At 39.4% G+C, this 25,975-nt stretch overlaps 3 protein-coding genes across 12 annotated transcripts in view; 2 read left to right on the top strand and 1 right to left on the bottom strand.

Moving 5' to 3' along the window:
• The window catches only part of gramd1a (GRAM domain containing 1A), a 30,786-nt gene extending 27,816 nt beyond the window's left edge, over nucleotides 1-2,970 (top strand). For 3 of the 8 annotated variants that reach the window (XM_053887075.1, XM_053887076.1, XM_053887071.1), the window contains one exon: nucleotides 80-2,964. In XM_053887075.1, coding sequence (XP_053743050.1) covers nucleotides 80-154 — 75 coding nt within the window. In that variant the 3' untranslated portion in view covers nucleotides 155-2,964. Of the gene's footprint in view, nucleotides 1-79 lie in introns of all 8 variants that reach the window. The other 5 variants (XM_053887069.1, XM_053887068.1, XM_053887072.1 and 2 more) reach the window with 3 other exon arrangements.
• Nucleotides 2,114-17,585, bottom strand: scn1ba (sodium channel, voltage-gated, type I, beta a). Its single transcript, XM_053887078.1, has 6 exons — nucleotides 16,581-17,585; nucleotides 8,418-8,584; nucleotides 5,778-6,015; nucleotides 5,076-5,217; nucleotides 4,108-4,179; nucleotides 2,114-3,637 (listed from the first exon to the last, which is right to left on the bottom strand). The coding sequence occupies exons 1-5, from the start codon at nucleotides 16,636-16,638 to the stop codon at nucleotides 4,113-4,115; spliced, it is 672 nt and encodes a 223-aa protein (XP_053743053.1). The 5' UTR covers nucleotides 16,639-17,585; the 3' UTR covers nucleotides 2,114-3,637; nucleotides 4,108-4,112.
• A 1,759-nt stretch (nucleotides 17,586-19,344) lies between these two features.
• On the top strand, nucleotides 19,345-25,630 carry psmc4 (proteasome 26S subunit, ATPase 4). 3 transcript variants are annotated; one of them, XM_053887618.1, is made up of 11 exons: nucleotides 19,345-19,414; nucleotides 20,126-20,224; nucleotides 20,751-20,937; nucleotides 22,431-22,577; nucleotides 22,967-23,076; nucleotides 23,213-23,306; nucleotides 23,394-23,561; nucleotides 23,712-23,788; nucleotides 24,349-24,517; nucleotides 25,072-25,127; nucleotides 25,212-25,630. In XM_053887618.1, exons 1-11 carry the CDS (start codon nucleotides 19,385-19,387, stop codon nucleotides 25,323-25,325), a joined length of 1,251 nt encoding a protein of 416 aa, XP_053743593.1. In that variant the 5' UTR covers nucleotides 19,345-19,384; the 3' UTR covers nucleotides 25,326-25,630. The 3 variants fall into 3 exon arrangements, with proteins under 3 accessions (XP_053743593.1, XP_053743595.1, XP_053743594.1); XM_053887620.1 differs by lacking the exon at nucleotides 19,345-19,414 and adding an exon at nucleotides 19,433-19,569; XM_053887619.1 differs by lacking the exon at nucleotides 19,345-19,414 and adding an exon at nucleotides 19,696-19,860.
• The last annotated feature ends 345 nt before the right edge of the window (nucleotides 25,631-25,975 follow it).

Here is a 25,975-nt window from a genome sequence, read left to right as displayed (position 1 = left end):
GGTCTTTTTTTCTGTTTCCTTCTCTTCAAATTTTGATAAGTGAAGACACGAGTTGTTCACCTTCTCCCCACGCTCCCAGATGAAGCAGTCGCTGGAGAAGCTCCACCAGGGTATCGTGGTTCCAGAAGTACAGCAGGATCTGACAGAACCCTGACTGAACCCTGTGACCCGCAACTGACCACCACTCTCACACCTGCACACCGAGAGTGGCACCTGGGAAGCTGGCCAGTTGGGATGTAGTTTCAGAAAAAAAGAAAAAAACTTGAGCGGGAGGGACTGAGGAGAGACCTCCCCACAAACCAACTTGCCTGACGGACTTGAAACACCTCAACCAGTTTGGACTCCCGAACTTTTCCTCTGACTAAAAAGCTGCCAGCAATAAGAGACGTACAGCTGCGAGACATCTGTATACGCGGAGAGCGAGGCCACTGGTGGGCCTCAACTTTTCACTCCTACAGACATTTTAAAATGGAAATCCACATTTAAAACTTGAATTACTTGATTTCAGAATCCTACTTTTCACGACTATCAAGGATTTCACTTTATCCTGCAAAGAAGAAACGTATCTACATCTCTCCTGCTGTCTCCTGAAGAAGCCCTGCTGAAGTGACTTGACGTGGCAGAACAAGCAACAAGCAAATCCTGACTGAAAAGGGAAACTTGGCATTCCATCTCACACACCATTGGGAACATTTTAACACTCACTCAGATTTTAGAATACTCGCACTGAAGCGTTGTAGTCACTTGAAAACAAAACCTTCCTTGTCAGATTTTTCAGTGTAATCCAGCTAGTCAGAGTTGAATTCGCTTCAGGAACACAGGAGGTTTTTATTTTCTCAAGAGACTGCAACGCCCAGGTCCTGTGTCTGTATTTTATGATATTGTATTGCAAAATTGCGTCTTTGGGCCGCTGCAGTATTTATTATAGGCGATGATCCGTCTCGTCCTGCTCGTGAGAACTCCGTCAGTGGGTCACTTTAGTGCTCTGATTTGCTGTAGCGACGCGGACCAATGAGAGAGGCTAACTGGTCACAGCAATAACCACCGTAGTGATCTAGTACTTTTTGAATGTTTGAAACAAAGTAGTATATAATATTAATAAACTGTGCGTGTGAATGTAGAGGCAACATATTTCGGGGTGCGTGTCTAGACATCACGAGGAGTGGTCATTGAAATTTCAAATGTTACAATTGAATTTGTTTTCTGTGATTTCAGCTTTGTTTATGTCATAAATCAGACCTCAAATCAGAAGAGCAAAAACTTCTAACCAGGCCCAATGTCAAAAAAAAAAAAGGACCAACCTGAATAATGCGGGCCAAGTGAAGATAAAAGGGAATTATGTTTCAGTATTGTTTTGTGTTTGTTACTCTTTTTATTTTTCTATTGTTAGATAATTCTCTCGTCGCATCCTCTCCTGATCTCCGATGTCGTCGTCATTTTCCTCACAGCTCATGTGTTCCTCCTCTTGCTCTTCATCGTGCTCTCTCTCCTCACCCTCCCTGCCCGTCTTTTTTTTTTTTTTTTTTTTTGAGGAAGAACTGCAGAAGTACGTGGGCCCTGCTGCGCGAGGCTCACTGTGGACAACGATGGGCGTATTATTTATTTAAGGAGAATTGGGGGAGGGTGAGAGAGACGACAGATGAAGAGGAGGCGGGAGGATGTACTGTTAATGTGTGATTGTAAATCATTTCATGGCGAGAAATGAAAAGTTCCAAAAACTGAAAACGCTGCTTGTCTTTATCTGTGAAGTTGATTTTTTGTTTATTTGTTTTCTCACTACCGGTGGTTTACAAAGGAAATAATGGATGTTTGTTTAAAAAAAAAAAAAAAAAAAAAAACCTTAATATTTGCTGCTTTTACATTTTGCTGACTTGACCTTAAAAACCTGAAAAGGGCAGGATTTTTTAAACAATGCAACAAGCTTCACTAAGCCATGCTGCATTCACGGACCACTAGAAGAATCGGTATGCTGTGTCTTCTTAAGTCGATAGTAATGCCGCATTTATATGAGTGCAACATATTATGTTATTTTATATTAATAAAATGCTTTAATATGTAGAAGGAATCATAGTCGTCGTCGAGCAAGATGACTTGATGTATCAAAACCCTTGGTATACGATTAAAAGTTATTAAAAATAGTCAAAAATAGTTTCAGCATTTGCTGCGGCAACATAGCGTTTACCCTGAATACACATTTGTTTCTTTGTCAACAGAGACATCTTGTGGCAACAACTACCACTACAAGTAACGACAAAAAACAAAGGTTTTTATTTTGTTTTAATAGTTTATTTATTGATATTTCCCCATCTTTGTGCGTTAGTTTCAGGCAACTTGAAGTTATGAAGATAGCCCATTATGTAGTCAGTCAAAGATTTACTGAATAAAAGTGATTTTAAGTTTGTGTTGCATTAAAATGTTGGCAGTTTAAGATGTCAGATCATTTCTGGGCCCCTAAGTAAAGGCTGTAAATAAGTGGCAGTGTTTGGCTGCCCGTCATTAATTCCTATCAAAGGCAAGAAGAGTTTTTGATTTGACTTTTCTCTTCTTATTTTGGTTCCACCAGCGCCATTCGGAGAGGCACAATGGAATTCTAAATGGAAGCGTGGTCTTATAAAAACACTTTACTAAGCCCTTAAATGTACACAACACGGTGAGAGCAAAGCAGACAACTGAAGATGGTTCCACTCACGGGTGACAATAGTTAGACGTGCTGAAGGGTTTCGCTTTTGTTTACTCTCACAGTGTTATTCTGTTGATAAAAGCTCGACAGTAGCTGAAATGTAAATGTGTGTTGAGATGAAAACATTTTAAAGGAGAAGGTTTCACTTGGGAAAGAACGTTAGACAAGGTCACATGAAACTTAAGCCACCTTTGAACAATTGCATTTTTATAGTATAACCTATCCATTACCTTAAAAAATTCATTTGTTTCACCCCAAATTACAGCTCAACTTTTCTGGCAGTAATTTTTAGGATGATTAAATAACTAAGTAGCTGTTGCTAGTTTTTGTTTTTTTTCACTCAAAAGTGAGCTATTTATATCAAAAATGTAATATTATTATATTATAATATTCTAACTGACATGAAATAAGTTAGCTAATATATCTAATTGTAGAATTAATATACAATTTCGGAAATAATCTTTTATTTTAAATAAGTTTTAAATAAATTGACTTTAAAGTTGACGTATCACCAAAATAAGAAGGCGTCCTAGTACAGTAAAACTAGAGTAGTAAGTACGATGAACAGCATATTTGATTATAGTCTTCATCACCAACTAGTTATATTCTATTGGTTGTTTTCCCTAAACTAAAGTAATTCAATCTGAGTACGATGCCGTAAAATATTCTCAGACGTGTAGATGCTTGTTGTAAAAAGCTGTCTTTTGCCTCATATTATCATGGACATGCAGGTAAACAATACATATGTACGCATGACATGTGACCTCAGAGATGATCTTTGCATGTTTGATCTCCGATATACAGCCTCTGTTTTTCAGTTCATCCAATAACTCTGTCTCTCATTGCACTTCGGAGCTGATGTGATCCTTCTTTCAGTCATGTGACGTGATGGCGGTGAGAGGAAGTGATAGTGGACGCCAGAGTTCTCACTAAAGCCGCCTTGATATTTTCCTCGACCTGAAAAGCAAGAAATAGGTTGTCAGCAAAAACACATATATAATTCAAGCTCAGTTTCAGGATTAATTTAATTTAACATTTTTTCATAGATTTAACATTACAGTTAAAAGTTAGATGAAAGTAAAGTTAATAATTTAATTAAAAAACATATTGCATTTGGCTTTTGAATTACATGAACATAATATAACAGACTTATGACTAGGAACTTAAATTTGAGTTGCGTTTCTGGTGGGGCATTTTAAATACACGGACTGCAAATTGTCTTTTACAGATAAACCCCTCTAGTGGCTTCTCTCTCTCTGTGTGACTTTCAACTTTCTCTTAAATATATTACTCTGTTTAAAAAAACCTTTGCTTTTCTTAATTCAAATGTGTTAGCGTCTCAATATCCATTTGAACATTTGAATCGTGAGAAGAGACTGGAGTGGGGAAACAGGAAGTAGGAAGTGAAAGATGACGCTCAGACCTACCGCTGCTATTCTGCCACCTGCACACCTGCACAGTTATCTTTACTTTCAGATGCTATTGCTAAATACTCCGCCCTGAGAGAGGTAGAGAGAGAACACAGTCAGAAACACTTCAGTTGTGACTCGGGTCATGGTTGAATAATGTTGCTGTGGAATGAGCAATCCAGACCAGGCTATTTAAATCATGTCGTTCACTGGCAAAGATGTTTTTTTCCCATAAAATAAATACTTCCAATTGCACACATGTACTTATTTTTAAATTAATATGTTTCATCTGTTTGTCCTTTTGATCAGTTTTCATTTTTAAATTCATTTTATATCAGGTATCAGTTTGATTTTAATTTAAAATAACATATTAAATGGTCAACATTACATATAATGAAAATGATATCAAAATTACCGGTATGTAATATTCTCCTTCAAAAATAATCTCCACCAAAGTGTACTGTAAATATCTGGGTAAAATATTCCACTGAAGGACATATTTTCAAAATTAAATGGTGCTAATGGTTTAACTACGTTTGTGCTCCAACATATTTGCTCAGTCTTAGGTTCATGATTAAAAAGAATAAATAATTAAAATAAAAATATAGCTGCCTAGTATTTTTGTATTTTTATGTCATACATTTTTAACTTATCAGTTTGTCATTTTCTTATTTTGTTTGTGTTTATTCATGCTGAATCATGTTGGTCCAGGCGACATTAACTTATCTAACTCTCTCAGAAATATATGAATTTATTTTTAATTCCAACATTTATTTCAAATTTGTCATGTTATATGTGAGTTTGAGGCTCAAATATCGACCTTCAGTCTCATCCTGGCACACTATATTACTGTCACCAAAATCCCACTTGAACATTTATCAGCCATCGACTTGTGGAGTCACAACAGAGCGAGAACAAAAAGAACAGTGGTTACAGGAAGGAAGCATCAAGTGGGAGAGACCTCAGGGGAGAATCAGGTGACTCACGCGCTCTCTCTCAGGGCTTCCTCTCCCGCAGCTGCTATCTTCCTGTAGCAGTAAATCATCTCCACCACCAGCCAGAACTGCAGCCCGATGATGGAGACGTACATCATCACCTCGGACAAGATGGATGCCATCCCTCTGGTGACTGGAGAGACGGCGGTGAAAGAGGAAGATTTACATCACTGCTCATAGCATTGAGTCATAAGAAAAACACAGATTTTGGCTCCAGCATCTGTTAACATCCTGGATTAAAAGCTCAACATCTTGAACTGTTCCCTTCGTCTCGCTGTTAACTGCAGTGGATTTATTTAAAAATCTATTCCACTCTGACCGTGACCATGCGAGATTGAAGCCACTGGCTGTTGTACATTCAATACAGCCAAGGATGGAACCTTGGGGAACAGTAGCTAGTGACCGTTTGTCAGTGCTCAGGGATTTCAGAGCCATTCTGGGACCAACATTAGAGCTCCGCAGTGCCACGTCCTTGGTCCGGATATCTCACCCCATCATTACTTTGGGTTCATTTAGAGTGGATCATGACGCGAGCTCTGAAGAGGGAAATCTGCGGCCAGAATCATCATCATTCTATGCTCCGCTAGCCAAAAAAATCCTGAACATTTCATGGATATATGTCCAGAACTCTCACTGAAACAATAACCGGTGATGAATATCACGCAGAGACGAACATGAGCGAGCACTGCTTACGTTTGGGCACGACCTTGACGTGGATCAGCTTGGCCGTCTTGTTCAAACACTCATAGTTGGTGTAGATGAGGCGGCGGTTGAACACGCAGTGATAGGTCCCGGTGTCGTTGTAGGTCACGTTGTGGATGAAGATGGAGCCGTCCTGGAGATCCAGGGTCTCATTGCTGCCCGCCCAGGTCAGACGGAACTCGAAGCGCTCGTTCTTGACTTCACCCTTTTTGTTCTCGTAACTGTATATCTGCAGATCAAAAGGGATTTTGTCAGAAATCGACGAGGAACAGAGCTTGAATTTTTCCCCTAAGAATTAAAGAAGTCCAGAGGAGAAGTCACTTTTTTAGGCACCTCCACAGCCCGATCTTTGCATGTGACTATTGAGTGTTGTTTTGTCGCCATTAAGGAGCAAAACGTGATTTTACTGAGTTGGATAATTTAAGATTTTAGCACCATAAAATTTCAATTTTTAGTTTCATTGACTGTCATTTGAGCTGCTGTGCACGCACTGTGCAAACTACTATGAATGCATGGCCCAAGATCTGGCTGTATCTAATAAACAGGGGGGTGTAATAATAAATAAATAATAAATAGTTCAACTCGAAAGCCTCACTATGCATGTCATTGGTGAGTCACACGTCCGACTCTGAGACAGTTTCTGGTCTCGGAGACAGAGTCCTGGGGTGAACTGTTGACAGATACAGGGTGATAAAACACGTCACAGCCAGACGGCTTGTTGAGTGTTTGAGTTGTAGTGACCTTTGGCTTCTAACAGACCGGTCCAAAGGCAGCTCCTGGGAAGGAATGCGGACTGCAAGCACCACTTCCAAGTCATTTAAGTGTTGGGAAAATTCAGTGCATCACTGAACATCTTGGTCAGCAAGTGGGCGCTGCGTTTAAAAGCAGGCTAATGGATTCCACGCAGATCTACCGTCATGGCGTCTTCACTTGCCTGACTGTGATCGAGAACATAGCTGACTGTGCAAATCTCATCATCTTCAGTTTGAATACATTACTGTTGCATCGCTGGTTCAACGTGTCTCGAAGCAAGATGAGTCTCCAGTTGAGCTTCTATGGAAGACAGTAGAGGGGGAGTGGCTTTTTGGCGAGACGCAGAAGCCTCCTGCGCTAGTGACTTTGTAGCCATCCTCCTCTGGAATCCTGGGATAGCCACTATCGTAAACAGGATGTAACTCTCATACCTACCACTAATGTGTGCCACTGAGAAAGTCTTTTAAAAAAGCAAAGGAAAAGCCTCAAGACACATGCTTGCCTGCAGCACCTCTTTAGACATGAACTAGGGTTGCCAGTTTGTGTTCGATGTCTGCAGAGACTCAGTCCAGACACCTATTTTTACTACCTTTTGAAGGTGCACCTGATCGTGGTTATTAGTTAGTTATTAAAAAATATAATAATGCCATGGAATTATTCTTTCTAAAACCTCTTTAGGTTATGTATTTCATTTGACATATTCTTTATTTGAATACAAATGATTTTTCAATTTTGACAAACAAGAAACCAACCAAAAACTCTAATAAAAAGAGGAAAAGATTAAATAAAAAAAATTAAATTTAGAGCTGGTTTTGTGATGAAGTGCAAATAGCTCTACGTGATTAGTTTTATAATTCGAGGGTGGCGTAAATACACGTGGCCCCCGAGTCACACTTTGCTTGGGTCCTATAGAGCAGCGTTTTTCAACACTCTCTCACCGCAATGTGCCAATTTCACCTCATTTGTCTGGAGATGTGATGACTTTATATCACAAACAACTAGAAGGTGAGGAGATCACATGGATTCACTGACATTCTTTCACTCCACTCTACTTCCCACACACTCACAGCCAAGAAGCCGCTCACATGCACAACTTCCAGCTGTGTTTAAACCTGGTGCGCCTCTAACTTGACCACACACTTTCACCACAGAACCATGGAGGGAGGGATCCTTGTCGGACCCGCGACGCCAAAGACTGCCTGCACCACAGAGCTAACACAGCGAACGTGGCGTCTCACTTAAAAATTTTATTGATACTCTTGGACTGTCAAAGTTTGCTTTGTTGTTTAAAAGGTGGCAAAAAACAAAACGCACAACTAAGTAAATGCGCTTCCAAATGTGAAGAGAGAAAGACTCATTGTTTTTATGAAGCAAGTTCAGGCAAAGAATGCTAAGGATTTGTCTGGAAACTCAAAACTACAATAAAATAATGCTAAAGAGAAGTGATAAAATCCAAACAGCTATTTAAAGCAAGTAAATACATAAATAAATGATGATATATTTTGGCATATTGCTTGCCCCTTTCTGGACATATTTGAAACAACAACAACAACATTTTCTGGAATTTGCTTCTACAAATAGCCTGGCAAAATAACAACTGAGTGTCAGTAGCTACAGTTTTTCACAAATGAATAGGGATTTTCTACAGGACCTGACTGAGGTTCCTCTGGTGGTGAGCCTCAGGATTTTTTTCTATGAACCAAAGGTGCCGTGGCTAGAAAAAGGTTGAAAAACACTGCTATAGAGTATCTTGTTTGCCATCTGTTGGTGACTGACAGTGACTACCAGGATGTTCTATCAAACGGTCTTTGTTGGCCAACATGTCACTCGAGTCTTTCCATAGTTTGAGCACCACCATGGACCGTCATGCTGACTTACATGAGTGAAATTGGTGTCCTCCGTCCCTTTGAAGTACCAGTTGACCGACGCCACAGCCTCCACTTCGCCCCTTTGCTTACAGGAGATGCAGCCCACTTTGAAGAAGCTGTAGGCCGCCGCCTCAGTGTCCGATTCTACTTCCACGCAGGCTCCATGGCACACAGATGCTGGAGGAGAACAAGAGCTGTCAGGCCTCTCCCATGACTGTGGTCAACCTTTTCCACACCACACGGACAGGAAGCTTTCTCACATCTGCTCAGTTCTTTTCAAGCAAAATGGATAAGGATATCCGTGCTTTCCTTCAGTGCGTATCACATGCAAATCTTTCTACCTCATTTTTCTTTTTATTTCCTCTCACAATTTCAGATGGTGTTTTTGTTACCGTCGCGCCTAATCTGTCAGTTGAGGGGAAATAAAGCAGGTGCAGCAAACAGCGCCATCATGTGATCATGACAATCTAAATTCATATATAGAAGTGTGAGTCTATATATGTCGGCATCACCGTGACACAGGCTGTTGCTCTCATCGGCCAGGAGTTACAAACCTGCACCTCCAAATGTTTCTCAGTTTCCACTCAGCTTCTCTCTCAACTCTGAGCCTGTGCTACTCTCAACCTCCCCCTCTGGAGGAGGTTTTGTTTTGTGTCACAAACTGGACTGGGTTGCGGGACAGAAGGGAAAGAAAGGAAACAGGTCAAGAGCTTGACAAAACAAAGAAGGGCAGAAGGTTAGTGCAGACATGGGCACCACAGTTACAGCGGCAATCGACAAAACCAGGGCCAATAGCGGTCGACTGAAGTCACATGACTCAACGTAAAGAAAAACCACACTTTTATGTGGCATTGCAGATAGTTTCCACACAATTTTATGCAATTTATTTGCTATTTTTTGGTGGTAACATATATATATATATATATATATATATATATATATATATATATATATATATATATATATATATATATATATATTTTTTTTTTTTTTTTTTTTTTTTTTCATCTGTGATATAAAGTGACAGTTTGAACTGAAAGTTAGTAGATGACTGAAGGCTGAAAATGACCATTTGAATTCAGTAAATGTAAAAAAATACATAATAATTCATATTGAAGATGGGATTTTTAAAAAAAATCTTGTTTTAAAATACTCAATGGCACCAGCTTTGTAGACTGACCCAGTTAAGAGGAAGAGGACTGGAAGATACAGAAGGGGAAAACATTTCAGGTGTATTCTAAGAGCCTCAGCTTTTCATGACCCATGGGTCAGATAGCCTCGGGCCAAGCCCAGAAACCAGTGAGGGACAGGCATCTTCTCCACTTGCATGATGATCTGAGCCTCTTCTTTTGGTTTGTGACGTAGCATCCACTGTTACATCACACACAGGCACTTATGAAAGCACATGATGGACCAAACACGTCACACATTATTTCCAGACCTTGCTAAATAGCTGATGTAATCTCAGTTTGTATTTACTCATGCTGGGCAGCGGATGTTCAAATTAGCCGCCTGATCTCTGCAGATGTGATTGTGTGTGTCGGCTGTGAGCTGCTCCAGCTGCTGATGCTGCTGTTAATCCTCAAAAAAAAAAGGTCACCGCCATCACCCTTCAAAGCCCTTTTAAAAGTCATTGGAATTCAGTGGCTGATATTCATGTCATTTATGTCTGTGTTTTATCGCTGGATACAGAAGCATACAGGAATATATTTTTTGGAATATTTGGATTCAGTGAGAAATGAAAAGGTCAGTGCTCAGGAATGGTGGAAACTAAGCTCTTGGGAAGGAATAATCCTGAGGACACTGGTGACGCAGGCGAGACAGATTTGTGAGAGGTGATGTGCTGACAGTCCAGAGCTGACTCAGCAAAAACACCAAGACAGTGACAAACACAGGAGCGGACACCATGAAAGTGCACAGGCCGATCCCAGACGATAATCTTCACCCGCTGCTTGGACTTCCCTGGCAGGACAAACAGCATTAAATATTTTTAAATTCATTGCATAATCTGTGGATTGAGGTTTGGGATTATACAAGAGATATTCTAGAATTTGCAGATTGAGGGTTGACGGCATGCTAGCTCATTAATCCCCTGTGTCACTGGCTGTACCCTTAAAGCCTAATCTATGCCGACCGGGACAAAAGAGCATCAACAGTGAAGACAGTCATCTGGACAAGTCTGTGTGGGTGAGCAGAGTCGCAGGATGGCTTTATTCTAAATGCTTGTTTGGAGACGGATGCAGGACAGAAACACAAACACACTATCTGCTTAACATAGCGCATGGACTGGAGTGGTGAAGAGCACCACACCAGGGGGAGCCGCTGCTGCCGTGCTCCAGTCAGAGAGAAGGTATCAAAATTATTCAAGCGATACACTTGGAAAAGAGAGTCCGTTTTTTTTTCTCTCCAGAAAACAATCCAGAAAATCAAAGTATCCCTTTCAGAGCTGCACTCTTTCACTACAGTTATATAAAGTACCTAAAACAGACCTGGGCAAAGTGCAGCCCGGGGGCCATATGCGGCCCTTTACTTGAGTTTTTGTGGCCCTCGTGAGGTCAGACTAAAACTATACAACTGATAAGTTTTTTTTTAAATTCAGTATCCATTTTAGCCAGTATTGGTTCAACAGTAAACACATTCATGACTAAATTTTTGTTTTTTCTTTTTGTTTGTCATTTTAGAATTTTCATCAAAATATATTTTGAAATAAATTGCCTTTTCGCTTCCACTGAACCTTTTATGGTTCATTTCTTTTTTGTTGAACAACTTTTTTTTCTGTCACATTTCGTTGTCATCCTCATCTTTCTTTTGGCATGATGCCCCTTCACGACAGTCACAGTTTATGTAATGTGGCCCTTTAGGAACTTTAACTGCCCACCTCTGACCAAACAGGAAGTAGTGATAAACCTCCCATGTTTAGCTGTGTATTTCCATCGCACTCATGACTTTTCAGTGCCATTGTGGATCACTGGATCTGGATACCATTTTGCTCCCTCAGGAGCCCAATATTAAAGGTCTTGAATTCTTAATCCTAATGCATTCCAGTAGATTGATGGGGATTAAAATGCTGAACTCATGTTTGCTTCTAACAAAATATTTAAGTGTGACTTTTTAGTGAGCTCTTCAATAGGGTCACGTGGAAGTCTGCTCCAGTATTCTACATGAAAACAGAGAAAATAAACCATACTGGTCACAAACCAGAGGTAAATTCTGCCTTGTTCTATTTTGAGATTAGAAATCGCTCATGAATCAACAGACATGCCTTATGGACCCGCCCTCACCTCGACAGCTGCAGGTCGCGGTGGCATTGCAAACCTCCATCACCACTGCATGATCAGAGGGATCAGGCATCTGTGGACGTCTGATCAGCGGCAAAAGGTGACCTTCAGCCTTTAAACAAGGTCACTGCACGACTCGGTTTTGACACAAACTCAATTTTTACGCCCAAACACATGATTTACATAGGTAAATTAAACAAAAATACAATCAAATGCAATTGTGTTTGTCAATAAACAGGTGGTGGCTGCAACTTCAAATCATTTATTTTGGGTTGAATCTTTTCTGAAGGAAATTTGAAACAACATGACTCGCTGTTTAACGAAATTCTATTTGCTGCAATGCGGCACTTCGCCCATTTAATGACTTTCACTGGGCTTTGCTTCTGATTCAATTTCCAATTTACGGAAATGGAGCCAAGTGATGGAATGGATTCACATCTATGGGCTGAGAATCCTGCGGTACAGTTGGAAGTCTCATGTCATCCTGCAGGTCTGGTAGGTTTAGTCGGCCATTTGCAGGGTAATGTTGTTGGTGCTGTGGTCGCTGAGAGCTTTTTGCTTCATGCATTAGTCAGGAAACACCATTAGGTTCTATGAAGCCAGTTCAGGGCTGAGAAGTCAGGCTCAAAAATCTTTATCTCATTATTTTTTCAGCCCCTCATCCATAATTAAAGACGCTGGAGGTGAATTCACGTCATTAATTTCCAACAGGACTCACTTCATAAGATCATGTTGACATCTCGCCGAATGATAAACCAATACATTGAATATTTATCCATTATTTTGGACACTCAAGCTTCATTTTTATCAGAAGAAAGAAGAAATATCAGTTGACTTCCAGTTGACTGTAGTTGCATATATATCGCAAATGCTAGACACATTTTAATCCAGTCATATATATACATATATATATATATATATATATATATATATATATATATATATATATATATATATATATATTATGTTAAACTAAAGCTCTTGTAATGTCTTGAAAATGTTTCAATTTTGTAAGAATTTCAGGTACATTCAGAGTAGTGGAAACCCTGGCCATTGCGTAGCGAAAAACATCCCTGAACAGAAGCAAACAGATGCTTTTGTTTGCTTTTGTTCAGGGATTCCTCCATGTTTGTTGTTGTTGTTATCATCCTAGCTGCGTTATGTTTTATTTTTTTGTAATTAAATAATCGTAAATGAACTTGTTAAAGTCTCAACACTAATATATATATATATACATATATATATATATATATATATATATATATATATATATATATATATATATATATATATATATATATATATATATATATATATATATATATATATATATGTAGCAGCAAAAGTTTCTTTCTTTCTAACTCTTGATTCTGTTATGATGTCTCACTATTGCTGTTGAAGCCAGATTGTTTTTATTGTTTTCAACCCTGCCTGGACCTTGCTGCTGGTCTCCATCTGTTCAGCCCGATTTTCTGCCTCAAACCCTTCTCCCAACATTCCCGGTACACACTTCCCTTCTGCTTGACATTTTCATGAACTGATTTTCTTTTCTGTGACTGAACTAAAATTAGCGACTTTCAGGTTCACCAGTCGACTGGAGCCCATCCCAGCTACAGACAACTTCTCACTCACACGGTCACACAGCACACGTCCCGCTATCTTTGTGAGGACATTTCGGTTGCCATCATGCTTCCCCAAGCCTGTCAGCGTTAACCTAACCACCCAACCCAACCTTAACCAGGACCAAACCAGACTTAAACCCAGTTCTAATGTTCTGAAGTTTGAATCCTCAGATTATGGCTTAACCACATGGGGTCCAGCCAAACGTCCCCACAAAGTCATTCGGGCCTCACAAGGATAGTGTTTTGTCAAGAAATGATCCCAACAAAGTAGGATCAAGAAGCCCCTCCTCAGACACACGCGCATGTTGCTATCTCTATCCTTATGAGGACCTCTCATTGCCATAACCCTTTCCCCAGCCTCTCACCCTAAACCTAACCATCCAAAACACAACCTTAACTAGGACTTTGAAACCCAATTATACTGACCCAGATATTTTGATGTTCTCACCCATCAAAACTCTATGTGGACCAGCCAAAATGTCCTCACAGAGCAAAATGCCATCATACTGTCATATCACTGTCTGGTCAAAGATTGGTCCTCACAAGAACATTAATAAATGTACACACACACCAACCAACTAAAACAAATGGCTAAACTTAACCTCTACTTTTAACCCAATAATAACCCAACTATTTTGTAGGTTTAAGCCTCAAATTGAGGCTTGGTGATGTGAGGACCCGCAAAAATGTCCACATTCTGTAGATTAAAAACTCATACAGGTTCTCATAAAGACAGGAGCGCTGGAACACACACACACAAACACTTTTATTTCTATCTTTGTGGGGACATTTTGAGGACGGCTCATTGCTATAATGCTTTCCCCTGCCTCTCACCCTAAACCTAACCATCCAAAACAAATGTCTGACCTGAACCAGGACCTAGACCAAACTGAAACCCAATAATAATATAAAATAATTATAATAAAATTATTATTTTAAAATTATTTCAAAGTCCTAAAATTGAGGCTTAACCTTGTGGGGTACAGCCAACTGTCCCCACAAAGTCCACACAAGGATAGTGTTTTGTCAAGAACTGTCAAGAAGACCCCCACCACCACCAGACACACACACTTCCAAACCCTGAAGCTGCTGTCTTGCCAAGAGGAAAGGCTACCAAAAGCTGAGCTGGGAGGATGGAGCGTTTTCTTGTCATTTCTAATCCTCCCTGCTGATGTAACCTGGTTCAGTAGTAGCAATATTGTTTAAAGTGTTCTCCTGTCTGAATAGATCTTGTTTTCAAGCAACAATAAAAGTCATAAAAGCAGTGACGGAGCGATAACTCTGGCTGATGGCCTCGTGACTGATGAGTTCTCCTCTCAGAGGCGACAGCTGCATGTAGGAGATGGATTATGACACTCAGATGTTAGCGTTTGATGCCAGGGCTTTTTTTTTTATGGATGCTACTGGTGTGGAGAGTGGTGGCTACACCTTTAGATATATGCCATAAATACTGACCGGATTTTCTGTGGAAGCTTTTACCTGAAGAGAATTCATCATTTGACCAGGACAAGATGGTGGTCCGATGTGGATGAGCGTTACATAATGACTGAGACGCAGCTGGATACTCTGTCAGGCAGAGGCCTGGGTCATCAATCATGAGCCCAATCTTTCTTGCAACCTTGGATGTGGGGGGATTGAAGTAGGACCAATTTGAGTATTGATTGTCCTGATGGATAGACTCATTGGAGGAGAGTTCATGTTGGTTTCACGGTGCACGTGCTCAGCTGACCATCACCGGGAATCACAACTCAAAAAAGCAACAATGGATTTTAGTGTAAATAAAACAAAGTAGAGGTGGGACTTGATATAAAGAAAAAATATTCAAAATAAGGTCATGTGTTCAAATGAATTAGTCGTGATTAATTGTATTTTAATATTTAACACCACCAAATTTATGTTGTTTAAGATTTAACTTCATGATGGAAGTGTTCCACTGATGCACAATTTCTTCTTTTGGTTTTTTTTTTGCTTCTGTCCTGAAGTATTTTAAACTTTAATTTTCCCTCCCTGAGGGAAATCACACTGTGATCTGTAATGTGATACATTTATACACAGTTCATCTGTCATTTGCTTTAAATTCATTATTTTAGTTACTGCTTATATTCAGGCCTGATCGATTATGAATTATTATATCATAATTTATTTTATAATAAATTATTTGTACATTCATAAGACATCATATACATGACATTTATAATCATAACTGACAGTAGGGAATAATAGGGAATGGTGTTATTTGGCATATTATGGTCATGGAAATATTACCCATATAATACAGTAATGTCTGTCTATCTGTCTGTCTGTCTGTCTGTCTATCTATCTATCTATCTATCTATCTATCTGTCTGTCTGTCTGTCTGTCAATCTATCTATCTGTCCGTCCGTCCATCTATCTGTCTGTCTGTCTGTCTGTCTGTCTATCTATCTATCTATCTATCTATCTATCTATCTATCTATCTGTCTGCCTGTCTGTCTGTCTATCTATCTATCTATATCTACTGTACATCTCTACCTATATAATACAGTAATGTCTATCTATCTGTCTGTCTATCTATCTATCTGTCTGTCTGTCTGTCTGTCTGTCTGTCTGTCTGTCTATCTATATCTACTGTACATCTATCTAAACCTTGTCATAATTTACCATACATGTTCATAAACATTCACAACATCTTCTATAAAGCCTTATAACATGCAATATGGTGTCTTATGATTATGATGAGAAATTAAAGTGGAACTATTTTTTCTAGGTGATTATATAATGAAATGAAAATAAACACATTTAAGTCCCAGTCCCAAAAAATAACTGATATGAATGAAATCTATCTTTAAATAGTCAACCATAGAGACCCGGTCTCTCAATACCAGGAAGTATTTCTGACTAGTCTCAAGTCAAAATGACACCTCTCAGATTCAAAGTTTTGATAAACGTGATCCGAATAAAATCACAGTTAATGTCAGAATTAAATAAATACATTGAGCTGTTTCTCCTCTATTAATAAGTGATATAATCCAGACCTTTACACACTTCTAGAACCATAATGTGTCCTTGCTAGAGGAGTGGAACTACCAACCCAAATCAAATTTGAGGATGTGCCCCATGCATCTTTAGTCAGATAATTTTGGAAAAGTTAGTTCCAGGCAGACTACTTTGATGCGTGAGTTTGAAGTGACTTATGTAAGCAGAAGTTTACATAACAAAAAAAAAAGTTTAGTAACAAAACATCGATGATTAACAAACATGAGAGGCGATGCTGTAGCAGCAGAACCTACTCACCTTGAAGTGCCAGGGACAGCAGAGGGAGGAGCAGCAGCAGGTCTTGAACTGCAGCCATCCTGACTGAGGAGAAACAGACTGTCTGCTGCCCTCGGAATCAAAACTCACTCACACACGCTCCAGGTCAATGGTGCCCAATCGCTCTATGGCTGAAACCAGGACCTCAACTGAGAGGGAGTGGTCGGCATTTAAACAACAGGATGGGAAGCCGCTTCAATCTCCTCCAGCACCTTGGAGAGGTACTGTACAGACAGCAGCAGGACCAGTCTCTTCAGGTCTGAATCACTCTCCTGCACCTGCCTGCCATGATATAGAGTTACAAAGGGAGGAATCAGTAAGGGAGTCGGGTTTCAGGCTCTTGCTCTAAAGTTGCCTTTTGTTCAACTATTTATACTCCAGTTAATAGACATGAGCGAGTGATGTGGTGGGAGAGTTATAGCTAATAGATCTATGGAAGACAGGCAACATTAATATCATAAATCAGAAATGAATATTTTGATGTTAGTTCTTGAAAGTTTGGGGTTATTGCGGTCCAACATGCACCGTCAGAGCTCCATTTCAGTGTCAGGCGTGAGTCTGCTTCATCTGTTCTGTTTGTTCAGAGTCATGAGGTGTGCCCGGCCGCTCTGTGTCCCCAGCTGCCCCGCCGCCTCTCAACCCGTCTGTGGACTGAGGAACCGGAATACATTCACACCAGCGAGCGCTTTGGACGGGCGTCAGCTCCTGAATCTTTAAGTATCGGCGTGATTAAAAAGTTACAAGAAATGAGAAAATCCCGCTTCAATCCACGTGTCCCGCATCTCTCCAGTTGAATTGGGCTCCAAACAACCCAACAGGATGAAATGAAAAAAACTCTTCTGCCTAAAAGAATGTGAAGAACAAATCCAAATATTCCCAGCAGGGTGAACAGTGTTTGGCTGCGGTGCCTCCTTCTGATGAAGCAAAGGTGAAGAGCGCAACCTCACTGATGGACGCGAGCAGTTATCTGGGATGGGACAGACAGGATGGAGATACATGCTGGAGGAGGGAGGAGGTAGAGATGGGAGGGCGTGATGCGCTGCTGCAGAGGGATGGGAAAGGATGAGAAGGGAGGGGCGGGAATCAGACAGTCGCCAGGGCAACGATGGTGTTTTTTCCCTCCACGTGGTGAGCGGCTCAGACCCTTCATGTCATCACATATATAGTGTCCCTTTGTACAGAAACATCTAGATTTCGTTTCTTATGTCATGAATGTTTCCAGTCGCACATTCTATATCATTTTTAAAGTAAGAAAGTCGCAGAAGTAGCTGCACTTACTCAAGTTGACCTGACCTCTTAAAATATATTCTAATCTGTGCCAAAAAAAAAACAACCTTAAACTGGTATAAAGACGATTTGGGTTGCATTCACATTACACAGTTTCTTTCGTATATTGGTTCATTTTTGTACCCAAAACGCCCTTGTTGGACCCGCTGTGTATCCGGTTTTGTGTTCAGGCTTTATATTTTCAGCCTTCAACTGATCAACAGCGCCTCTTGCAGGTTCATTGAGAGAAACTCATGTGGTATTTGAATAAATTGGAATTATAGCATCATGCCACGAGAAGGAACAATTATTTATCTTTTTCAAGATGTGTGTTTTCTGCTTTCTCATATTATCTCATATTTCCATTTGTACGTCTTTCTAGTCGTAACATGTTGCACAGCAGCCCACCCCCCAGAAATAATTAATTAGGATTTTGTAATAAATTAATCGAATTAATCAAATTTTTATGTCATATCTGTTAAAGGTCTCCTGATAAAGAATTTGAGTTCTAGGATATGAACAAATTGTAGTGCATGACTGATCAATTGAATACAGTAAGAAGAGAAGATTTGAAATCCAATTTTTTTTATTGGTGAACTGTGCTTCATAAATGTACGGAAGCCCATTTCCGCCAGGTAAAAAAAAAAAAAACTTGGAGAAAACCAAGCAAAAAATAATAATAAAAGAATCACCAAGCAAAAAAAAAGAAGATTTTTTTGCATTGTGATTTATTTATTTATTTATTTTGCTTTGTGATTTTTTTTTTTGCTTGGTGTTTTTTTTTTTTTTTTGCTTGGTTTTCCCCGTTTTTTTTTTTTTTTTTTTTTTACCTGGGGGAAATGGGCTTCCATAGGCTTCCATATAAATGAAATCCAAAAGTAAAGGTCAAGCACATCCGCAAACCACTTAGGCCAGCAATACAGTGAAATAAATAAAATAAAGCTGTCTTCAAAAATGTAAAACAAACAGCAATACAGATAAATAAGTAAAATAAGGCTGCTTTCAAAAATGTAATACAAATACTGCGATTCAGTTAAATAAATAACATTCGTTGATACTCAAAATTAATTAAATTAGTTAATTTTTTAAATAAATTCAAAATGACAAATATGATATATATATATATATATATATATATATATATATAGACTACTAGATTGCAATAAAGCAACAATAACACAATTGCTCACAAAGAGAAGCGTTCGTTTCCTTTGGCTATGTTTGAAGCGCATTTCTCCTTTTCAATATTACACTATTACACAAATGAAACATATTTATTGACGAGATACTTTTCGTTTGTTAGTTATTTATCGCAAATGATCCAGTGTTTATAGTCAGATTCTAACGCCTACTATTAGCCAGTTAAAAGAAACAGTAACTCATGATGTCTAAATGCAAGACATGCTGTATTTTTGGGAAACAAGTCACTGAAGCGCTCCTCCCCCGAAAAACAACATTACCCATGATTCAACGACTTCAAATAGTACGTTCGTACGTCACATCCCGTGTCTATAATCAACATGGAGGACGTAGCCGTCGAAAAGAGCCCGGTAAGAGTCTGTGAGATTGTTCTCCGTTTTCAGCTTTAATCGACTGAGAGCGTCTGTTGCCGCCCAATTGTCGACCCTGATACGGTTTGTCGTGTGTCGCGGGCCGATGCAGTGGTTCGAGAGGCTTCAGCGTCTCTGTTGGTGTCATTAGAGCGGTGAAAATTGAATCTTGCCGATTCATTCTGTGTACTTGCTCTGTCATGCAGCTGTTAGCATTAGCATCTTCCCGTTAAATCTCCTTCCCGTTAAAGTTGCATTTTATGTATTGAGCGAGCAGCTTCAGCTTTGATGACTCGGGCGTTGAAGAATGTTGAAAGTAAATCGTAATAAAGGATCGAATATCCACGTAAACGTCTGCTAACTGCTCGCTAGCTCAAAGCTAACAGTTGAGAGTCGTTTGTGTTGATGATCGGATTTACAATATCTTCCTGAGACGCTTTTCCTCGGTAATTTTGTTTGGACTATAATGTGAAAGGTGGCATGTGGGGGAATGGTAGTGTATGCATAAAAATGTGGAGCATCCGCGTGTGAATACCTAAACAATATGGCCATTGTAATTGTTTATTTATAAATGCAACTACTTTGCTTACACTTTACCAAACAATACACCGATAAATATATTTCAAATTGTAATTGTCAAATTCTAATATATATTTAGTGAGCGACAATAGTTATCCAATCGGGTATATTCACATTTGTCTTTTTTTACAGGAAGAAATGCCTGCGATATTGAGCTCCAGACCACAGACTGGTCTGTCTTTTTTGGCACCTGAACCAGAGGACCTTGAAGATCTTTACAGCAGATATAAGGTTTGTCACAGGTGTAACCCACTCCCCAGTATTCCAATCAGAGTGGTCCCTGTATTAATCTGGACATGGCTTCTTTACGCTCCAAAGTGTGGTTACGTAAACAATATTGTATTAAACAATATTCTAGATTTATTGCCCTCTGTTTTTTTGTATCTTTAATTGTCCCATGCATAATTGATGCAAGTTACCTTAGGTATTGTTATTACTATAGCAAGGCATTAGAAGTGTTCAGAGTATTTGATTGTCATAGTAACTCTTTTCCATTGGGTATTCAGATATAATTTAGCATCACATTGTGTGAAATGTATTAAAATTCAGTTATGTTTTTAACTTTAAGAGCATGTGTATTTTCCATATTCTCTCTATTTTCATTGGTGAGTTTTTTCAGATGCTAAAGATGTACAGTTCATCTAACTTGTAACCAGTAGTGGCATATTGGTAACGTGCCACATTAATTCTAGGCAAGTTGATTCCAATGGTGGTACATTTGAATGCATTACATTATTTACCTTTTTTTGGTCTGCAGAAACTGCAACAGGAACTGGAGTTCCTAGAAGTGCAGGAGGAGTATATTAAAGATGAGCAAAAAAACCTGAAGAAAGAGTTCCTTCATGCACAGGAAGAGGTGAAACGGATACAAAGCATCCCACTCGTCATTGGGCAGTTCCTGGAAGCGGTTGATCAAAACACAGCAATTGTTGGCTCCACCACAGGTATCTTGAAAGTTATATTTACATGATAACGTTTTTAAGTGAACTTTTTGTACCATTGAATAATCTGGCTCATTTTAAACATTTGTATTTTGAAATGTGAGTAATCACATAAGCATCATGTATATTTTCGTAGAATAGAATAAAATCCACCTTATATTTACCTCAGTACTTTTCTTTACACGTCCAGGAAACCGATTCATACGAGTGATATCTCTTTATTTTATCAATATATGCTGAGAAACATTTTATACAGCTTCAGTGACTCCTCAAATGAGTTGCCCTGGATAATAAGATATTCCTAATAAATATTCTACTTCAACACCTCCTTGGACGTGATGTTATGTGTCTAAAGTGACTAGAGATAATGGTGTCTTTCATGTTCATTTTTGGCACTCCATCTTCCGAAACTCAGCGGGAGAGCTGAAATATTATTATGATATATTAATGAAAACTAACGGTTATACTTGTGTTTTCAAGTTTAAATTCACAGTTAATATATAATGCCGTGCTAGTCAAAATCTCTCTTCATCCCACAATGGGGAAATTTTACAATTTTGTTGTGCCTGTGTGTTTGGCAACAAAATGAGAGTTTCACATGACATATTTTTAATACATGGAACTTTAAATAATATCATTAGTAGATATGGAGTCTCTGGATTAGTGTTGGTTTTGTTCGATCCTGTGGTCAAAATAATCTTTCAGACACGATTGTATGACTCGGATCTCGGCATGCAGAGACCACGGTGAAAATAGCTGGATATTCGTTGGCCGTCTGCCCTGTTATTGACAATGTTGTCCTTATTTATTGTGAATTTTATCACAAAAAAATTGGATCATGCTAAGGTTTTTGGTTCATATCACCCATCCCTACTAGGCAACAAAGCTGGCTGACTGGTGTTGCAGTAGCCCAAAGCCCTAAATGATGAGTGATTTCTGAATGAACAAATATGTCGCTTATTTTTTTCTGTGATTTATGTATTTCTTTTTGTTCCTGGTGGTGGTCCTGTTCACTTGTCGGGGAAACTATTATGTTATTGTCTATCTATGGAGTTAAATGGCTCAAGCTTATCAGCAATCACGATGTCTCCTGAAAGGGAACTAAAACATCCTGTGTATAAATCTTATATAATCTAAAACATACAAGACAAAGATCCTGTATATTTTCTATTCCCAAGATATTGTGTAGTCCTTCATTTTCAATGTGACTTTAATTAAAAATTAAAAGTAATTGAAAATGATTGAGATGCAAGCACTGAAAACATTATGGGCTAAATATATTGCTTTATTTATATATCTCTATAAATATATAAAACGTACAAATCAAGTGATGCATAAAAACTCTACTTATAATCCTCTGTCAAGGCTTGTCATCTCATAGAGAGCTTAAACCATTTCCTGTACGGTTTTTATTTTAATTATTCAGTGCGAAGGGCGCGTTTTCAGGTCGTTTTTAATTTATAATGTCTTTTTCTTGCTCTGCCTTGCATTGTCAGGCTCTAACTACTACGTGCGCATCCTGAGCACCATTGACAGAGAACTGCTGAAGCCCAATGCCTCTGTGGCCCTGCATAAGCACAGCAATGCCCTGGTGGATGTGCTTCCCCCTGAAGCTGACAGCAGCATCATGATGCTGACGTCTGGTAAAACACTTGTACTTACACTCTCTCCGAGGATTTTGAGTCTTTCAGCTTTAAGAAATGCTTAAGGTGGATAAAGCTCATCAATGTGACAGGATGGCTAAATGTTAACACTCCGTCTTTAGAGGAGTTTAGTTACACCATATCTGAGTTGGTGCAGCTGACACGCAAGGCAATTGAATCCAGCTTTTATGGACATCAACACTGTAGTAACTAATGAGACAATGCTTATGCTTTGCAGAGTGGTTTTGCAGAATTATGTTTTGCGGTGTAATTTACCTGTGTCATTCCCTCCATAGCCGACTAATAGTTTTTCTAAATACTACATATTAAATATAAAGTGGAAGAATGACGCATAATTTTTCAATTGAGAAGATGACGTTTGTCTCCAGACCAAAAGCCGGATGTCATGTATGCGGACATTGGTGGTATGGACATCCAGAAGCAGGAAGTCAGAGAAGCTGTGGAGCTGCCTCTCACCCACTTTGAGCTCTACAAACAGGTTTAAACCTCATTTGTTTGCCTTAGCCTCCATTCTGAGACTTGATATACATGGATATTGTTTTTACGTGTGTGTTCAATGTTTTGCCTTCTCGATTCTGTCATCACTAATGAGACTACTGTTTCTGTTTGGTCAGATTGGCATAGACCCACCCAGAGGCGTTCTCATGTATGGACCTCCAGGATGTGGGAAGACAATGTTGGCCAAGGCTGTCGCGCACCACACTACAGGTGGGTCAGTCTTCGAGGAGCAGCCTTCAGTATCTTATTCTCTTTTTATTGTTACTAAAATATTGCCCATTTTCTTTAAATCTACAGCCGCTTTTATCCGTGTGGTGGGCTCAGAGTTTGTCCAGAAATACTTGGGTGAGGGACCTCGCATGGTGCGTGATGTATTCCGGCTGGCAAAAGAAAATGCTCCCGCTATTATTTTCATCGACGAGATCGACGCCATCGCCACCAAGCGTTTTGATGCACAGACTGGAGGTACATACAGGATTTACAAATATTCATGCAAATACTTGGGCTTCTTTTGCATATGATCCTGATTTGAATCAGGCCCCAGACGATTTGTTTTATCTGTGGCCATTTGTGTTCAGTATTAATTGTAGTTTGAATGTACCTGTTTGCTTGCAGCTGACAGAGAGGTCCAGAGAATCCTCCTGGAGCTGTTGAATCAAATGGACGGCTTTGACCAGAATGTCAATGTCAAGGTGAGCGGAAGAATCACTTCCACTGGAAGCACTTTGCTATTCCACTGTGGCTGCACCATTTTCTTGAGTGCTGACTAATGCAACTAATGTGAGCGCGTGATCAAAATAGAATTCCTCTCCAATTTAATCGTTTTCTTGTGAATGAGATTTGCTCCCAGAGCTTGCCAAGCCCCAAGTGCTTTTTTAGTTGTGAATGTTTTCTTTGTCACAACAAATAGTCGCACAAATGAAAAGTTTTTTCAAAGCGTTCAAAACTTGAAGATTAATTGAAGATAATTGTACTGCTCCCATTGTATTGGTTGTGTATACAGCAGCCAATCTGCAAATACTCAGCAGGTTCAGCTCAGCCTTGTTGATGGTAAAACTAATTCAATGTTTGGTTAAACAAATACTGAATACAAAGGCTATTCCAGAACAGAGGCCTGAATCATCGCTCACCTTCATGATCAATAGGTCTTGTTCACTTGTAGGCCTTTAGCTGGAAAACAAACTGAATAGTCTGTCACCATGAATGGCCTTCAAATAGGAAAACCACCTTTTGATGTTGAACTCTCCTGCAGGTTATCATGGCCACCAACAGAGCGGACACACTTGACCCTGCCCTGCTACGCCCTGGTCGTCTTGACAGAAAGATCGAGTTCCCGCTGCCTGACCGCAGGCAAAAACGTCTGATTTTCTCCACCATCACCAGTAAAATGAATCTCTCAGAGGAGGTGGACCTGGAAGACTGTATCCTTGCTTTATTATACTGTTGGGTTGAAAACTTTTCCTTCAGATAGAAACACAAGTAAACTTATGCTTTTTGGTGATGATTTAGTCTTTGGCAAAAATGCTTTGGGCTCATAATAGAACTGTAAATGCTTATGTATTTGTCTGGAATAGACTTTAATTCAGGCAACTTTATTTCTGCATAACAATTCATAGACTCCAACAGTAGAGGGACGAGCGTTACACAAAGACTTGTACGCATTGTGTATTTAACCACTGAGTGTACAGCATGACTAACATGCTTCAAAGAGATGTAGCTAAAAGTTGATTCACAGCCTCACCAGTAGGTGGCGCTGCAGTTATTTTTGGAGACAAACTCATGTTCTGATGGAACATGAATTTATTTGTGATACATTCTTTTCACATAATTATAATCAGTAGAGATCCTTTTCGAGATGGAGCAAAAGGATTTTTATCAATAGTTTTGAAGGCTATTTCAACATGTGTAGACTGCAATGTTTCAACAATGCACATGTTCTCCAAATCCTGTCACACTGTCTTTAACTGGTGCGCAGATGTGGCCCGTCCTGACAAGATTTCTGGTGCCGATATCAATTCCATCTGCCAGGAGGTCAGCAAAAATGTTTCCTCCTTTTAAAGTATTTACGATTATCTTCTTGTTTACTGTTTTAAGTCGGGCAACTTGTCTTTTCAGGCTGGCATGTTGGCAGTGCGGGAGAACAGGTACATCGTGTTGGCCAAGGACTTCGAGAAAGCCTACAAGACGGTCATCAAAAAGGACGAGCAGGAACATGAATTCTACAAATAAAAATATTCATTTTAAGTGTCAAGAAAGAAATCAATTCAACTTTGGTTTGTCTGTGTAATCGGTGTATGTTGTCGGGGTTTCTCAGTCCCTGACCTGCACTGCTTGATGGATGACCTGCCAGGTCACCTAAGGTCGGATTATCTTGGACATCTCAACACCTTGTGGTATCGTGTTTTGTCTTTGTACAGCCAAGCAAGTGGTTCTTAAAACAATGTGCTCATGACGACCACTCAGCGGAAACATTTGTATCTATATACACACACACTCGACAATACCCATTAAAGTGTTTTCCAAATAAAAAGTGGGTCTTTCGATAACTCGTGTGACCTCGGTTTCTTTTCACAGAAAGGTTGTTAAAGCAACACGGTATATTTGTATTTGTCACATACAAATGTACACCTACACAACCTTGCTGATTATAACAACGCACTTGCTATGCAGAGCAGATAGTTGTCAATAGTTTGGACCCCGGAGTGAACAGAGCATGAAAACTGACACCACTCCTCAGCCTGTTGTAAAAATACTCTCCCTCTCTCTGGGCCTCTCATATTCTTCTCCAAGGTCTGACTCTTGGAGAAGTTGCTCCTTTTATTCACTGCTGTTCATATGTCATGACTTCAGATTTTGTTACTTATGAAATGTTGTTACTT

The sequence above is a fragment of the Synchiropus splendidus genome, chromosome 15 (genome assembly GCF_027744825.2).
Source record: "Synchiropus splendidus isolate RoL2022-P1 chromosome 15, RoL_Sspl_1.0, whole genome shotgun sequence".
Classification (NCBI taxonomy): domain Eukaryota; kingdom Metazoa; phylum Chordata; class Actinopteri; order Syngnathiformes; family Callionymidae; genus Synchiropus; species Synchiropus splendidus.
This window is presented reverse-complemented; position numbering and strand designations above follow the sequence as displayed.